Consider the following 16,074-nt stretch of genomic DNA (forward strand, 5'->3'; position numbering starts at 1 on the left):
GCTACTGTGTATACAAGATAAATAGAAATGGGTACATTGTATTAGTCTATTAGATTTAGATCTTGTGTTACTGCCGTGTGTTCGTCTAACATCTGACAATCGAAGTGAATTTTCATCAGATTAGATGTAATTAGTGAGAGTGATGTACGGTTTATTATGATATTAAAAATATATAATTTAAATATATGAAAAATATGTTCAATTGACGTTTTTATTAGTTTATAGTTTATTAAAATGATTTTTTGTAAGTATATTTGTTATAATATAACAAAAATAATCACAACACTTTTGATAATATGGGCTTTACTATTCACCGTTTTTATCTTGGGTTTATCTATTTGATTTGGGCTAGGCCTGCCAACAACCCATCCACACTCTAGCCCTTTTGCTGGCAAATACATGCCCGTAGTCAGATTCCGACACTATGCTAATTGCAGCTGTTTTATCTTTCAATGAATTTGATTTTATTCCCCCATATTTGATGTTATTATTTGTTGAATTAGTATTTTTTTTATCCATATAAATCAAAAACAAGTATTGAAGTAGACGGGTTGATCCCGACATTTTATGGACCCTAGGAAAAATAATAAACAAGAGACCCTTACATGTAAGTATTTAAAATTACAAATGTATTTCGCATAAAAAAATAGACAGATAATTTTATTAAAATTGACGCAATTTAATATACTAAATTTTAGTTTAAATTTTTTTTTATAATTTAAGTTGTTTGTGTTTCTTATCTTGTTAAAAATAAATATTTGAGTTATTATAATAGATTCATGACAATGTTAATATCTTTAAAAAGGTGTGTCAGAGCGTGGTCTACTTAAAAACTCGTTTAAAATAAATTTATGAATATAACATTTTTGGAAAAAACACACTAAATCTCATACTTTTTAATCACATTTCATATTTAGTTTGATTAAGAAGACATAAAACCAGATAACAATCACAACTTATTTATAAAAAAAACATAAATAATATAAAAATTCATTACATGATTATTATTATATTAGGGGCGCGACGGCCCAGGGCCGGCACTAGACCTCCTTATTTTTATTTTTTTTGTTGAATTTGTGTAAATATTAAATAATTGTGCTATTAAGATACCATTCTATTTTATTACTTTTCTACGAGCATTTTATTTTAGTAGTTGATTTCACTGTTAGCATGTCATACTAATAATGTGCTCACATTAGACGAGCCCTTTAAGCCCAATAACAAAGCAAGGCCCAGGATCCTCATGCTATCCTCCCCCAGATTTATAAGCTACAAAAATCATATAAGATCCACACGAACGTTACATTTTTCACAGTCGTTACACACTCTAAATATTGGACTAATCTCACCCAATTGTGACAATCAAAGACAATAACTCTTATAAATCTAACTAACATCGTTATGGATGTATTTAAGATTGTATAAGGGTGATTTAGTGGGAAAATAATATGAAGAGATCAAAATAAATTAGTTTTTTTTACCGTAAGATTAGTGTGAAATATCTATCAGTTTTGTTTATGACTGATCTCTGTTGAGAAACTTCATTGGTAATCTTTTAGTGGAGTTTTTTTTTCAATCACATTTTTTCATTATAAAATTAGAATTTGAGACCTTCTTAAAAGAATCGAGTTTAAAATCACTCAAACTAAATTAATTTTATTTGTTTTTACTGAGTAAAGCTCAAGGAATAAAGATATGGCTAAACTGAGAGAAGTTCAAATGCCAAGAAAGGGATAGTAAGTGAAACTACCGTACAAAATCCTATGACCCTTTGATTTATAAGAGAAAACAAGATGGGTCTACTTCTTCCACAGTCACTGAAAATCGATCAGATTCAACCAAGATTGTAAAACAGATAGTGTCGACCAAAAGTCAATCAGATACATCAAGCAACCCTCAAACTGTTACTAAAGATGTTCCTGCTAGTTTTATCTCGCGTGACGCAAGAGGAGTAGGATCAAATACTCGCGCCACCAGGATGAAGTTGAACACGATGGAGCTAAATGAATGCTTATGGAGAATGGAGCAACTCAATAATTAGAAGAAAAAAAAAAAGTTGTCATGGGTTGGCCTACACGAGATTGACGAGGGCCTTAGATGGTTATTTTTGTCAAGGTAAGAAAAAACAACGGGCTTCATTGCTTTTTCTCGTCCATTTGATTATTTTTATTTTTTATTTTTTATTCTCATTTTTGGGATGCATATTCTGTCATGTGGTGTCCACATTTTAAAAAAATTATCTTACTTTCTCCTCTAACAAAAAGATATGTTTTTCATTTTTTATTTTTTTTCCGCTTTCAAACTTTTTTCTTTCATGTCAACCAAACAAAGGGTATTTTTTTTTTTTTTACTTTCAAACTTTTTTCTTTCATGCCAATCAAACAAAGTCTAAGAAAAATCTTACCTACTAAAATAGGTTGGAGTTGGACAATTACTTATAGACTTAGGTTTATTTATCATACTTATACTTATTAACACATTTTTGGACATATTTTTTAATGATGAAAATTTAGTTAAAATTGGACATATCAATTTAACCAATCGAACTGGAAATCAATCAAATGAATGATGTGGAAACTCAAAAAAAGCATAGCATTTCAAAATCGATAGAAAATGGTCAAGAATCAAATATACCGGTATAAAACCAACCAAAATAAGTGTAGAATCAACCTTTTATAATTTTTTATTTTTTTAAGATAAAAAATACATTCTTAAATATTTCACACAAATATCAACTATTTTCTCAACTATTACTAATTTTTATCTTATGAAACATATAATTTAATCCTTTATACTAATTAATAATTGTTTAGATCTTATTTTTATAATTTTATTGCTTAAAATACTATATAATATTAAAAAATTTAAAATCAATTCAACGTTTGAACCATTAAATCTTACATTAGTGTTTTTATTATTTCAATTTTAAAAATATTAATTAAAAATCATAAAAAAAATATAATGATACTTTTTAGTTAAGAATCTCAATCATTATTTCCAATTTCTTCTAAATTTTAACTATAACAAAGATAACGTGTAAGAAAGTATACTGTTAAATACTTCTTTATTTTAAAAAAAAAACTAGGAAAATAATATCCTTACTTTTCAAATTAAAAAATTGTTAAAAAAATTTAATTCATTTAATTAAATAAAGATGCCTAAGCCTTTGATACTATAATCCATCGTCACAAATAAAAAAAAAACTTAAAAATTCTAATTTGTACTGTAGAAAAGTCAAAATCACGTGATACGCACGATTTGTTTGAAGTCCGATGAAGGGGACGATCAGATCATAGGATGAGTTAGTTGGACACAAAAATAGTACGGGCAAAGGATGTACGTACGCATCCAATCCAAGTTCTCTGTATGATTTATTTATTTATGTTTTAAAAAATGAAATGGTTTGTGGCACGTGAGAAATTAATCGCAAAAAATTGTGAGGGTAAGTCACATGCAGCTGTTTCGCTTTGAAAAAAATGTCCACTTCAGATTTTATTTTATTTAAATACTTCAACACTTTAATGTTATTATTATTTTTTCTCTTTCGGTGGATAACAACATTTTAAAGGTTACAAGTTGAGTTTCTTTTTTCCTTAAATACTTTTTTTTTTCTTGTAATTTAATATTATTTTTGTAATTTTTTTAATTTTATTTTTACAAAATACGTTATTTTTGTTTTTTATTCTTAAAGCGTTTTAAATAATGTTCTTAACAATGAAAAATACTTTAAATAACATAAAAATACTATCTAAAATGTTTTAATAATAAAAAATAAAACAAATATATTTTAAAAAACAAATTTGTAAGGAACAAAATGAAAATAAAATCACTAATTCGTGCTCCACAAAACATGCATGACTCATAGTCAATGTCATAATTCGTGCTCACGCACATTATTGCCTACGCGCCGATTATACCTCCTGGTAATTTTTCTTTTGCTACGTATAAATGGAACATTTCTTCAAAAATTACGGTCAAGGTATTCCCCAATTACATCGATCGATTTGATCTCTTTTTCAAAGCACATATTATAAGAGATATATGCTGACGACTCTTATATAAAATTAATTGTATCCTATTCATTTTTCAATTATAAAAACAATTTATATAAACACTTATTAAATAAATATTTAATTAAATTGTTTACACAAAATTTCTAATTATTTTATGTATATACTCTCATAATACCCCATTACCACTCATATCGCACGGCCAAATTAATTGTATCCTATATGGCTTTGTTGCTTATTCAATATGCATGTATAATGTATTATCATGGACAGCTGTTATTGCTTTTGTTTTTTAATCGTGTGTGTATGGTATACGATAAAAGAAGACCTACTATCTTATTATGACCACTTTAAAATTTATGATTGAAAAATTAAAATTTTTAATATTATTAATATATTTTTCCATGATTTTCTTAAAAAGGATTATTAATTCTTTAATTGTTTCCCTTTTAATATATGTTTTTTTTTTTGTAGTTTTGTCTTCTTATTCTATTTTTCTAATTTCTTTCTTTCAACTTTTTCTCAACGGTTATTTCATTAATGGTAAGACTATGTACATTTAAGGGAACCTCTCTCCCAGGCTAAATTAAGGCCAAAATAAGTGTGTATCTAGTTAGATAATTGATTTTGGATTGGAAATGATTTTAAATATATTTTAAATGTTTCATTTCATTTTTCAAAAACCTTAAAATTAATTTCAAACTGAGATAACTTTGAATAGTTTCTGTCTTAAATTATCTTATAATGAAAGCATCCAAATATAAATCATATCATTTTTAAATCAATTTTAATCAAATTAAATTCACAAAATCAATTTGATTTAAAATAAATTTTAAGAAGACTCACTAAAACATGTACTAAATCACTAGCAGCTTTGATTTGTCACCCCCGACGAGCCACATAACCCTAACACGACTGCCATCAACATACACCACAACTGCAGGAGAAGATGGGAAGATGCACTTAGCAATCCCCATGCCATCATTTCGAGCCTCCACCCCATATTTTATAAAGAAAACAAATATCTTTTACGTTAATTATTTAGAGCAAAAAATTACATCAGTAAAAATATTTCATTATTGACCTAGCAAAATCTAATCATTTTAATTAGGGAAAGAGCTTTTCATTATTTGTTTATGGATCGTGATAAAAGGTTATAAATAAAATTTTGTTTGAGAAAGCTATTATATTTACTCCAACACGCACTTTCTCCTGTCTCACTTATTAAAAATAAATAAATTTCATTAAATTATATTAATTTCAAAAACAAAAATATTTCTTCTTCTAAACTACCTTTCACTAAAATTTGATACCAAGCATAAAAAAATCTTTAACCTTATTAAATAAAAAATATTTTTAAAAAAATTATTAAATAAGATAAAATTAGTTAAATTTTACTTATATTTAAGGGAAAAAAATAATTTTTGTTGTTGATAAATGATTCTAGAGGAGTAATATATAACAAATTCAAAAAATGAAAAATTATTTAATGGTTATTTTCAAAAAACATTTAGTCTAATATATATAATATTAATATTTTTTATAATGAAAAAAAACCCGTAATATAATGCTTACATGTTCCTAGATAAATTTAAGAAATCCACATAATTTTAAAGGTTAATAAAACAAGAACTGCAAAGTGAGGGTAATGTGGGGGAAGAAGGGTGTTAGGAGTGTGACTTTTGGGTTATGACAGGCTGGATTTTAGTGACAGGATATTAGTAGCGTTCATCCCCAGATTGTGCTACTTCAACAGTTCAACTTGTCCTTTTCTAAGACAGCTCATGGCTTACCTTTCTCTCTCTTTCTTGTTACATGTTTTTAGAAATGTCTTCTCTTTTAGTAACTTGTTTTTAACATAATTTTTAATTCATTTTAGTACAACTTTAAAAAATTAAATAAAACGAAATTTTTGAATATTACGAATTTTTTATTTAATCTTCCATTCTTAAAACTTGTTGTTAATATGTAAAAATATATGAAAATAAAAAAGTAATGTTTGATTTATAGAATTAATAAAAACGTAACAGAGGAACTGTATGAAAAATGAAAAGAATTATAAAATACTTAAATTGTTTTTTGTTACAACGAGAAATCAAATGAGAGACATAATAATTTATCTAATTTTAATGAGAAAAACAAGAATTTATATTCTTTGAAAAATGAAAACAATAGAATAAAAAAATTTAGTTAGAATTACCGATGATGTGAAATTTTGTATATTATGATTCAATTTTAAATTAATATGAATCTTAAGTTTATAATTTTTTATAATAATAATTATAAAAATTATACTTAAAATGATCAGTAATTAAAAACATTTAAACTACTACTCAAAATATAATCATTAAATTATTGAGGGTTCCTTTATAGATCCATTCCCTACTACGGAAAATGCTTCTGACTTTCTCGGTGGGTTCCTTCCTAGTTCTCAAACCTGAAAGGAGTCAAAGGACCATATCCTCAAGACAAGTTGGTATTTACACTAGTACTTCTGTTTTTTTTTCTTCTTCTTCCTGTTTTATTTGTGAGTTTAAGAAGATAATATACAGATTAAAAAGTATATTAGTATTTTATGTATGTTAAAAATTAATTTTAATTTCTCAAGATAATTTTATTATCATTATTATATTATGATAAATGTGTAAAATATTAATAAAAACTAAGTAATATTTAATAGTTTTTAATTTTTAAGTGGTAAATAAATATGAATAAAATCTTATGTCAAAGAGACATTTCCTTAAAGAATTACTTAATACATACTAGTATGAATATTTTTTACAATTCTTATGTACTTTGTATTAAAAAAAAAAAGGTAAAATTGTAAATTTGATCCCTTAGTTGTTTTTAATTTTGATTTTAGTTCTCCTTTAAATTTATTCATAGATTTAATCCCCTTTTATATCCAATCACGCCATTTTTGTCCTCCAGTCCGAATTTGGACGTTGACCGTTACAAACGAATATTGATTATCACGTGTTACGTTCTAATTCGTCCGTATATGGATGCGTCATTTTAAAGAAAATTACTTCATCCCCTCCGACACCTAGGTTCTGGAGGCTACGTTGACTCGGGACATTCGGTTCTTTGACACCGAGGTTCAGACATCCGACGTGGTTTTCGCCATCAATACCATTGTTGTCATGGTCTAGAATGCCATTGGTGAGAAAGAGCAATACCATATTCAATAAGTTCTTTTTTTTTTTTTCTGTTACTAGATTTGGACTAGTTTTTCACAATTTTCATTTTTTTTATGGTTCTTTTGCAGTTGGGGAATTTCATTCACTACATGTCCATCTTTTTTTCTGGCTTTGTTGTGGGTTTCATTGTTGTGTGGCAATTGGCTTTGGGGACTCTTGTTGTTGTCCTTATGATAGTTGTGATTTGAGGCATTCACACTGCCACCTTGGCTAAGCTCTCTGGCAAGAGCTAGGAAGCTCTTTCTCAAGCTGGCAACGTTGTGGAACATGTGAGACTTTAGAGTATAACAAAGTTAAGAAACTTTGTTAATTGCATTTTATTTGAATTGGCATTGCATTACCTATCTCATTGTTTGTGCATTGTAGACGGTTGCGCAAATCCGGGTAGTGTTAGCCTTTGTTGGGAAGTTCAGAGCATTGCAGTCTTATTCAATAGCCTTGAGGATCGCACAAAAGATTGGCTACAAAACTGAGCTTGCAAAGGGAATGAGATTGGGTGCTACTTACCTTGTTGTTTTCTGTTGTTACACATTTCTGCTATGGTATGAAGCCTATCTGGTTAGGCACCACGCCACCAACGATGTCGGAGGGGATGAAGAAATCATTTGGTTTATAAATGTAATTTTTTTTAAAATGATATATCTGTATAAAAACAAATTAAAACGTAATACATGACAGTCAACTTTCATTTTTAATGATCAACGTCCAAATCTGAGGTGGAGACAAAAAATTATGTGCCTGAATATAAAAGAGGGATTAAAATTAAAATAGGAGACAATTAGAGGATCAAATTTGTAATTTTGCAAAAAAAAAATTACTATTATAATTATATACTTTTGGAGACAATTATATATGTGGAGGATCGACTCACCCCAAAGCATTGAGCCGCAAGACTTAATGCATGAAGAGCTATATGCCATTTGGTGAGATATCGTTTTATTGAGATTGACTAACATTAAAGAATAATAGATTGATCATAGTATAATAGTTGAGTATGAGACCTTGGCTCTAGTCACATTTGATAAATAAGGATAATTCCTTTTTATCATCTTACGTTCGCACAATTTAGAATTTTGTGATGCTTTTAAAATATTTGACTGGAATCCAAACATGAATGATAACTAAATTTTTTATTTAGGAAATACTGAGCCTATGTTGGAATCTATAATTGATTAATGATTCCATTAGGTGTTAATCTTTAAACAAATTCAATCACCTACCATAAAGAGTTTGCACTCGCGGGGGTAACAAACTTACATTCAAATTTCAATCCGTGTAACTTTGATTAAATACTTTGAATAAGGTCAACAAATCATGCATAAATACTTTGGATTAATTTGAGAAAGGTCATTATTATTTTATATACTATCTCTTAACTTCGATATATACTGACCAGGACATTGAAGCTCTTGTACGTAACATCCCTGACTTAGACATTGAAATTTTTGTAGGTAAACACTCAACCATTAATGAACACAGAACACCACCATACAAAAATCAACTCATCTTTTAAAACTACAAGGTACGATATCATTTCCCTTAAGCTAACAAAGAACATATTTTAAACCTCTGACATTTATTGCTTTCTTTCAAATTTGCAAATCTAATAAACATTTATAAGACTAATTATTAAATAAGAATTGTTTCTTATGAGAAAATTGTTTTCTCTAACTAATAGTTATACATTCTTTTGTGTTATTTAAGGTATTTCCAGCCAATAATTAAAGACTATAATCTTTTCACTAATACAAAGCTCGTTGAAATAAATTTTATCTCTTTCAACAAAGCTTTTCTGTCTACGTAATTATTAATTAAACACTAATCTGCATGTTTGAAAACTCAACTATTTAATTATTTTGAGCTTTATTGGTTAGCAATATGCTCTATTTTGTGTGTGAATGTTAATTAGCAACATGCTCTTAATACACACACTTTTATTATTACCCGAAATTTATTAGATGTTACAATTATGAATTACACCCGTTTAACAAAAAGTGAGGCTTACATAAGTTTTTTTTTTGGTAGATAGACTTACATAAGTTAATCAGCCTAAATAAATTTGAGTTAATAATGATTAAGCATTTCATATTTCCTTTTTAACATACAAAATATCAACCTTCAGGGTTAATTTTAAACAATTAAAATTAATAAAAAAATCCAATACATCTCAAAGGGGAAAGTATAATAACTATTTCTTAACAATTTTCCGACTTTTAATAATGAAAATCAGTCTTAGGCATTAATATTAACGATTTCTTATTGTATTTTAACACAAAAAAAATCTAAAAGCGGCCAATTAACTTAATGTTTAATTTTAGATTTCATCTGTAACTATAAGTAGTTATCTTCCAGCAAAAACCGTCGAGTTTTAAAAGTAAAAATTTGATCTGATCACCGAAAAAAACGAACTAACTTCATTTATTTTAAAAAACTAAACAATCATTAATAATTTTTTAGAACCTAAATTGGTATGTATTTATCTTTTAAAACTAATCATATATACTTTAAAAATAGAAACAATGACTGAATAATAAAAAATATTTCCTGTTTAGTGTATAACTCTAGGAGGTTATTTAATCTAAATCAACCCGTATAATTTTTTATGCAATAAGTGAACAAAACCAATCTAGATGTCTACTCTGTTCCCTATGTCTATTTATTTTCTCTCGTCCGTTTCTTAGTACTACTCCTTGGTACTTAGTAGTACCATCATGGTTTTAAGATTCATTCATTAGTTTTTTTATTTTTTATTATCAAGGTACTGCTGGAAAATGGAGTTACCGTTCTTGTCTCGGATTTAATTAAAGATAAGATTAGATTCAGCAACGGTTCAACTAACTGTCATAGTCAATAAAGAGGAGATATTCGTTAATGGATGCGTGGATTCTCTTAGCTATTGGTTGCCTTCTTTCTTAAGATTTAAATATGTTTTTTTTTTCGGATAGGTAAGTTAATGTTTTTTGTATTTTCAAATTTTATAAATTCATTTTTTTTTATTTTAGTTTTTTAAGTTTGTATTTGTTAAAATTTGATCTTATAGGATATTTTGTTTATTTTTATGTCTGTAAATTTATATATTTTTTTTAATTTTGATTCTTATAAACATAAGTTTTTATGAACTAAAAATAAAAAATTAAAATTTTTGAAGCACTAAAACCAACAAAGATTAAAAAAAAAACTTACAAAAGCATCAAAATTAGAAAAAGTCAACTTAACGATACTAAAATTAAAAAAATAAAATAAAAATGAAAAAAATACTAATAATAGAAAACATATCATAATAATTTTAATTTAATACTATCTAATCTAATGGAGTTTAATTATAGCAACCAGCGGAAGAGGATTAGTTAATTAGTTACTGCTTTATCGATAATAATAACTAACACAGCACCGTTTGCGTGATCTTACGTGTAACCGTCAAGAGCCTCCAACTCCCACGCGTGTTGGTTTGCCAGCTGTATGCTAGTAAGTAACTGCTTCGCCAACCGGTCACATCCACCGGTCCATCCAGTCATCCTTATCGCCTTTCACATTTTTTTTATTTCTCTCCCCACTCCTCATTCTCAGAGTCATAACCAAACCACAAAACAACACACCTCGCTCACTTCTTCTTCTTCCTCCTCCTCCCTCTCTCACAATTTTTATTTTTTAATGATACTATTTTGTTATTGTTATTGATGGTATCATCATCGGGAAAAAGCAGAGAAATGGATAGGGTGAAGGGTCCATGGAGCCCAGAAGAGGACGAGGCCCTGCGGGCGCTGGTTCAGGCCCACGGGCCTCGAAACTGGTCGGTGATAAGCAAGTCCATTCCGGGGAGATCCGGGAAATCGTGCCGCTTACGGTGGTGCAACCAGCTCTCGCCGCAGGTGGCCCATCGCCCCTTCTCGCAGGAGGAGGACGAGGCCATCATCATGGCCCACGCCAAGTTCGGCAACAAGTGGGCCACCATAGCTCGCCTGCTCAACGGCCGCACCGATAACGCCGTCAAAAACCACTGGAATTCCACTCTCAAGAGAAAATCCTCCGCCGTTAGTGACGACGACGTCGTCACGCATCGTCAGCCTCTTAAAAGATCCAACAGCGTCGGCCCGGCCCACTTGAACCCTGCCAGCCCATCAGTCTCCGATTTGAGCGATCCGGGCCTTCCCGCTCTGTCAAACCCCTCACCTTCGGCCCATTACATGCCCAATCTCATGGAAACTGCTTCTTCCGCTCCCGATCCAGCCACGTCACTTAGTTTGTCTCTCCCTGGGTTCACTGTACCTCAACCAGTGTCTCCGCCGCCGCCGCCACTGCCACTGCCGGCGGAGACGGTGGAGGAGCGAGGGAAGCAAATGTTCAACGCGGAGTTCTTGAGAGTGATGCAAGAGATGATAAAAAAGGAAGTGAGGAGTTACATGTCAGGGATGGAAGAACAGAAGAATGGGTTCAGAATGCAAACCGAAGCGATTGGGAACGCGGTGGTGAAGCGCATGGGAATTAGCAACATCGAGTGAAGAAAAAGAAAACGGTGTCGTTTCGAGATTCGAATCAAGCCAACTGGCACATGAATGATGATGAATCACAAGAGTAGGAGAAAAGTGAGAACCGAGAATGGGAAACGGTGTTTTTTTTTTTTCAATTTTTTATTTTATTTTGTAGTTAACTTTAAATTTTAAGTTTAATTTCCCTTTACTTAAGGGTAAAAAATAGGTAATAATTTTGGCACTGTACAGAACCTCAGAACAGAAGTAAAGGATGATAATCAATCAAATAGTGCTTTTTCCTGTTAAACAGTAGTAATCTATATCTTCTTAGTAACAAAAGAACTACCACTTGTGCACACGTTACGCTTTCTCGAATTTTTATCAATAAAATAATCAATTTTCCTTTTGGTTTTGCGTTTCACCTTTTTGGTCTTCTTTCTTTCAGAATTCTTCCTCTTGCTCTTAGCTTTTCACATTTCGCACGGGTGCTTGTGCGTCCAATTGCACGTGCTTTCGTCCACTTTTTTTTTTTTTTTTTCAAAATCCTGAATTTACGTTTTCTTCTTCCCGCGCTACCTATACTAGCCCTACAAGTCTGAGCTACCTAGACTATGAGGTCAGACTTTCTGTGATATTTACAAATGTTACAAGAATTAACACTCATTACCTTAAACTGCTCCTTAGCATAACCAAATAGACAGCTGGTGGTGTGTAAATGGAGAGATTTCTAGCAGGTAGAAAGCAGAATGTTTATATAGGGAGGGTGTAGTGTCCTGTGAGAAGCTGTGGAGAGGGGAAGTTTTCAGGGTAAAGATGGTGGTGGCCTTTGGCCAGGGTGGAGATTGTTTATTGCAGTCCCTTAATATCTTTCTTTCTTTTCATCTTTATGTTACTGAATGTTTGTGCTAGAGGATTTTTCCTGTTGTAAGGAAATAAACATTTTCAGTTCTTATCAAACTATAAGGAAATAATATGATAAATTGTTAAATAATCTATAATGGAAGCAAATTAGAAAGATATTAGATAAAGAGATAGATTGCCTTTTCTTTTTTGTTTATTTTCTTTAACAAGGATGTAACTTAATTTATAAACAGCATGGAAGATGCTGTGGAAAAAGCATGTGACAGCAGGATCAGTGTTATTACAGAATCAGGTGGGAGTATCAGAGACCAGGATGTCATAGATTGTTGTAAAAAGTATGGTGTTTCGCTACTCTTTACCAATGTGAAGCACTATAGACACTTAGTTTTTTGCTTCGGAATAACTTCCTGCTTCCGTTATCCAAGCGGTATTGCTGAAACTTGTGCTTCCAATAGGAACCACTGAAACCTGTTTTTGAAATCAAGTGACCGTATGAGTAAGATTGTACTATCCAATTTATATAGAAAAATAAAAATTGATGTTCTGCTACTTTCTAATGTCTTATGTACATTAGGATAACGTGATGGAATAGTCTTTTGCAATGAAATGAATCAAATTAGACATTCATGTTGTAACTATTCAATTGTGCTCAGATGGAAGAAAAAAACATGTAGGGATTTTGAATGTGAGAAAGTCTATCCTTAGATTCTGTTTGGATAAGTTTCTCATAAGTGCTTACAAGGGAATAAAACAACAAGAAACAAAATAAAATAAGCTTCTTCCATAAGCTAAAACTAGCTTGTGCATATAATCTTCAAATTTTATTTTCTTGTCCTAGTGTGTATGGAAGAACTTATCCAAATAGGACCTCTTAAAGTGCTTCCTGATTTGAGAGATAGGCACATGTCAACCAGATTTGATCAGTTTGAAATGCTTCCTGATAATGTTGTGATAGATGATGGTGATCTAATTCACTTTGCTTTACTTGCTGATATTGAACTTGTAGACTTCAAAGAAGCTACTAGAGAACAAACCTGGAAACAAACTATGATTGAAGAGCTACAATCAATAGAGAAGAATCATACATGGGAACTGACAGAATTACCTCCAAAGAAGAAACCAATTGAGGTGAATTGGATCTTCTAGCTCAAACTAAACTCGAATGGATTAGTGGTCAGGCACAAAGCCAGGTTAGTGGCTAAAGGATTTCTGCTAAAGGCTAGAATAGATTACAAAGAAGTTTTTGCACCGGTGGCCAGAATTGAAACAATCAGACTATCTATGGCTCTAGCTAGCAAAAGAAATTGGTTTGTGTATCACTTAGATGTGAAATCTGCTTTCCTGAATGGATCTCTTAATGAAGATGTATATGTTACTCAACTACCTGGGTTTGAAATAAAAAGGAAAGAGAAGCTAGTCTTCAAGCTAAATAAGGCTATATATGGCCTAAAGCAAGCACCTAGATGTTGGAATCAGAAAATCAATTCATTTCTGATCAAGCATGGATTCAAACAGTGCCCAATTGAATATGGAGTGTACTACAAGGAAGAGTTTGAATCAAATTGAGTACTGATTTGCCTTTATGTAGATGACCTATTGGTGAGTGGAAGTGACTCCAAGTGGGGTTGGAAGATTCAAGGAGTTGATGAAGAACAAGTTTGAAATGACTGACCTTGGGATATTGACATATTTCCTTGGCTTGGAATTTTTGTACACTGATAAGGGAATCCTTATGCATCAAAGGAAGTATACCACTTATATGCTAAAGTGGTTCAAAATGATGGACTACAATCACACAATTACTCCTTTTGAATTAAACTTTAGGAAGGAAGACACTGAAGATGAAGAAAGGGTGAATCCTACCCACTACAAGCAACTCATTGGCTCACTAAGGTACCTTTGCAATTCAAGACTTGACCTTAGCTTTGTAGTAGGAGTAACTAGCAAGCATATGCACGAACCAAGGAAGTCACACCTCATACTTTTGATTTGTATAAAAGGAATTGTGTTGTAACACTTGATATAGAGATTTTTTTAATAATACACTACACTCTTATTAATCTCTCTTTCTCTCCAAAAACAACATTTTCTTTCATTCCTCTGTTAAAGTACAAATTGCTATTAGCCATTTCCTTCAATTGGTTCTTACACGATTGAGCAGATTAGGCCATAAAAAATCATACACAAGTTTTTGAAATCAAGAACACAAATTTTTTTGAGTTGTAATACTTTGTATGCTTTGTTTGTTTTTTTATGTTGGAAGAACATTTGTTTCAGCGTCTGGGAGTTCAGTGTGTGTTGGGTGAACCTTTACAAATTGATTTTGAATTTTTTTTGGTTAAAATTGCTTTTCACGTGAATTAATTTATGTTTAGATAATTTTTATCGATAAACTTTATTTAGTTTTTGTCACTTGTAGTTAAATTAAGATCTAGAGCAAAAATTAATTTTATCTAACAGTAAAAATATATGTATCTTTTCTAAAATCACATTTGATGGGAGAAAAATTAATTATAATACTTCATGCAATGAAACCAAACACGTTCAGTGTATATTTCATATGAAATTGGATGAAAAATAAAGGAGAGAAGAATATAAAGACAAAATCCATGTTTCTATTATATCTTATTCATTATTTAAAATATTTTTCTCAAAATCCATGTTTTTATTATATCTTATTATTTAAAATATTTATCTCAATTTATACATATGTTTTCCCCCCGCTTTTTACGCAATTAAATAAAAGCAATTTTTTTCATGTAAAATAATTTTGAAAAATATTTCACTCATCATTGTCTTCATTGCTATCTAAATCAAACATAAACAGTTCATTAGTAATTAGCGCTAAAATGGGTTAATCAGAAAAACTGTATGGTGTTGGCGTCCTTAAAAAAAAATCAGAGAAAAATGGAAAGAGTAAAAGAAGAAAAACTTGGTATTCGTCCAAAACGGTCAATGTTCTTCACAAACCCAGAGCCGAAAGATAGTTCAGCATACGGAACACAGAATAGTGCGCACAGATGCGACAAACCTCGTGCCTTGAGAAAAAAAAAATGGCTTTTGCAGGACCCATTCGACAATAATGCCAGAAAAACTTAGGCAGACCCAGACATTTATTACAACAAAGCCCTTTGCTTTTGTCCCCTTCTATCCGTCACAAAATCACAGCAATGAACAACCCCATCCCTTCTCAATCTCATTAATTCCATTCCCACTCCCAATTCTTATTCCCCTTCCCTAGAGAATAATTCAATTCGTTCGTTCCATTATAATTATTATATAAGAAAAAAATTATTTTAAAATAATTGTCCATTTAACTTTTAAACGTGATATTAACTATTTTTTATTTATATTTCTATAATATTAACGATTATTAATAATATAAAATTATTATTCTTATTTATTTATTATTTTTCAGTGCTGTATATAAAATAAATCAATATAGCAATTATTTTGAAACGAAAAAACTAATAAATATCTCTTTTTAGTCTTTCCAACCACATAATATCCAAGCGCTAAACTATTTTGCAAACC

General features: G+C 30.4%; 1 protein-coding gene across 1 annotated transcript; it reads left to right on the forward strand.

Annotated features, from left to right (window-relative positions):
- The first annotated feature begins 10,801 nt into the window (after window positions 1-10,801).
- Window positions 10,802-11,966, forward strand: MYB81 (MYB transcription factor MYB81). The gene is given in 1 exon segment (NM_001250780.3): window positions 10,802-11,966. A coding segment is annotated over 1 exon segment (822 nt). The 5' UTR covers window positions 10,802-10,887; the 3' UTR covers window positions 11,710-11,966.
- Window positions 11,967-16,074: the final 4,108 nt, after the last annotated feature.

This window comes from Glycine max, chromosome 14 (genome assembly GCF_000004515.6).
Source record: "Glycine max cultivar Williams 82 chromosome 14, Glycine_max_v4.0, whole genome shotgun sequence".
NCBI classification, from domain to species: domain Eukaryota; kingdom Viridiplantae; phylum Streptophyta; class Magnoliopsida; order Fabales; family Fabaceae; genus Glycine; species Glycine max.